This window comes from Octopus bimaculoides, chromosome 1 (genome assembly GCF_001194135.2).
Source record: "Octopus bimaculoides isolate UCB-OBI-ISO-001 chromosome 1, ASM119413v2, whole genome shotgun sequence".
NCBI classification, from domain to species: Eukaryota; Metazoa; Mollusca; class Cephalopoda; order Octopoda; family Octopodidae; genus Octopus; species Octopus bimaculoides.
This window is the reverse complement of record NC_068981.1, coordinates 192,560,474-192,562,566: the sequence shown is the minus strand read 5'-3', so window position 1 is coordinate 192,562,566 and position 2,093 is coordinate 192,560,474. Positions and strand designations below refer to the sequence as shown.

The 2,093-nt window shown below is 36.0% G+C and overlaps 1 protein-coding gene across 1 annotated transcript in view; it reads right to left on the bottom strand.

Annotated features, from left to right (window-relative positions):
* The window catches only part of LOC106871609 (stabilin-2), a 68,702-nt gene that overhangs the window by 35,753 nt on the left and 30,856 nt on the right, over positions 1 to 2,093 (bottom strand). The window contains exon 18 of the mRNA XM_052973009.1: positions 460 to 571. Within this exon, the coding sequence (XP_052828969.1) occupies positions 460 to 571 (112 nt within the window). The remainder of the gene's footprint in view (positions 1 to 459; positions 572 to 2,093) is intronic.

Below are 2,093 nucleotides of genomic sequence, written 5' to 3'. Positions count from 1 at the left end.
AGAGGAGGAGGAAGAGGATGATGAGGAGGAGGAGGAGGATGCGGAGGAGGAGGTATGTATGTATGTATGTATGTGTGTGTATGTATGTATGTATGTATGTATGCATATATGTATGTATGCATATATGTATGTATGTGTATGCATGAATTCTTTAAAGTAAAATCATTAAATAGAATATCAGTTTATTTAGGAAACAGTATGAAATAGTTAATCAAGGATGAAAACAGGTTAATAAACCCTCCCAAATGTAATCATCAAACGTTGGTTAGAAACGGTTCATGGAGATTGCTTTATTCTTAACTTTGAATAAAACAAGCAGAATATTTAAAACAAAATCAGATTAACCTATTACCCTCAGATATGGCCATCTCCCAGAACCAAAATAACTGCCAAAACTATCTTGAGTAATTTTATACTCATTAATGGTAAACATGGACTATTAATTCATTTGGTACTTACTCTCGGTACACTGGGGCCCAAACATATCATCGGCTGCACAATCCCAGCATGCTTCTTTACCAAAGCCTTCTTTACATTTACAAGTTCCATTTCCATTGATTCCATCGAAACACTGTGAAATAAAAGAAAAATAATCTTATAAAAAGAAGAATAAGGAAACCATATCCATAAAAACCTCAATCGCTCACATTTGATATTAAGAATCTCATGGATGAAATAAGTAGACATGTTTCTAATTTGTCTTCTTTATTGTTTCCACTCCATACTTTGTCTTTTGGATTCTGCCTCATTATGATGGACCCATGGTTGTAGCGATGGAGTAAACATTGGCAGACTTCAAGACATTTGTGCTTGTGCTCTGCAGCAAGATCTCTTGGCACCCATCTTGCACAGACTTTATGGAAGCTGAGCTCATCATGGATGATTTGATAGGTAGAACCATGACTTATCTGTAGAGAATGAGCTACCTCATCGATGATAGATTGCTAGTTCACCATCACCATCCCTCGAGCTTGCTGAATCCTCTCGTCAGTGGTGGAGGTTGGCAGGCATAATGCTCCCTCTTTGTGCATCATACTTGTCTAGTCACTTTTAAACTTCTTGATCCACTCATACACACTTCTACGCAGTAGCGCACTGTCCCTATATTGTGCTAAAAGCCTCTGATGATTTCAGCACCTGACACACCTTCCAACCAGAGAAATCAGATCATTGCTCTTTGTTCTTTGGCAAACATTGCTAGTGAAGCAGCCATAGTTACACCATAAAACCAGAAAGAAAAACAGTGCGATCAGACTCAAACTTTGATCACATGACCACAATAGTACCAACTATAAACACACATGTACATAAATCCGTGTGACAATAATAAAGATATGTTATGGCAAAGTGCAGATAATTTTTGACTTCCACTCATATAGATATATATATATATAAATATATATTTAAATACTATTAAACCTTGGGAGAGGAATTATGCCAGTAATAAACCCATGCACTGGTTTGGTCCTTTATTTATTTATTTATAAACAGTATTTAGTTTTTTTGTTTTTTTTTTTGTTAAATCATTTCATTGCACTCTTGCAATTTCTTCAGTAACCCGTCTCTCCACTTCCATTTATTTCAACACACGTATTCACATCAAGAATCTTGCACACCAAAAACACATACGAAATATATTTATATATTTTTTCTTCTTTTTATTTCTACATTCATATTCTTTATTGCCCACAAGGGGCTAAACATAGAGGGGACAAACAAGAACAGACAAACGGATTAAGTCGATTACATCGACCCCAGTGCATAACTGGTGCTTTATTTATCGACCCCGAAAGGATGAAAGGCTAAGTCAACCTCGGCGGAATTTGAACTCAGAACTTAGCAGCGGACAAAATACCGCTAAGCATTCCGCCCAGCGTGCTAACGTTTCAGCCAGCTCGCCGCCTTTTATTTCTACATTCGTTCTCCTATTTCATTCTATACTCCTTCTTTCCTTCCCTTCTTCCTTTTTGAAAATAACTCTAATATTTCCCTTTATTTAACCATTTCACATTGTCTCTTCATAAATGTCCTGAAAATTCCACACAGCCTTGTCTTTGTTGTTTCATTTTATTTAACATATATATATATATATA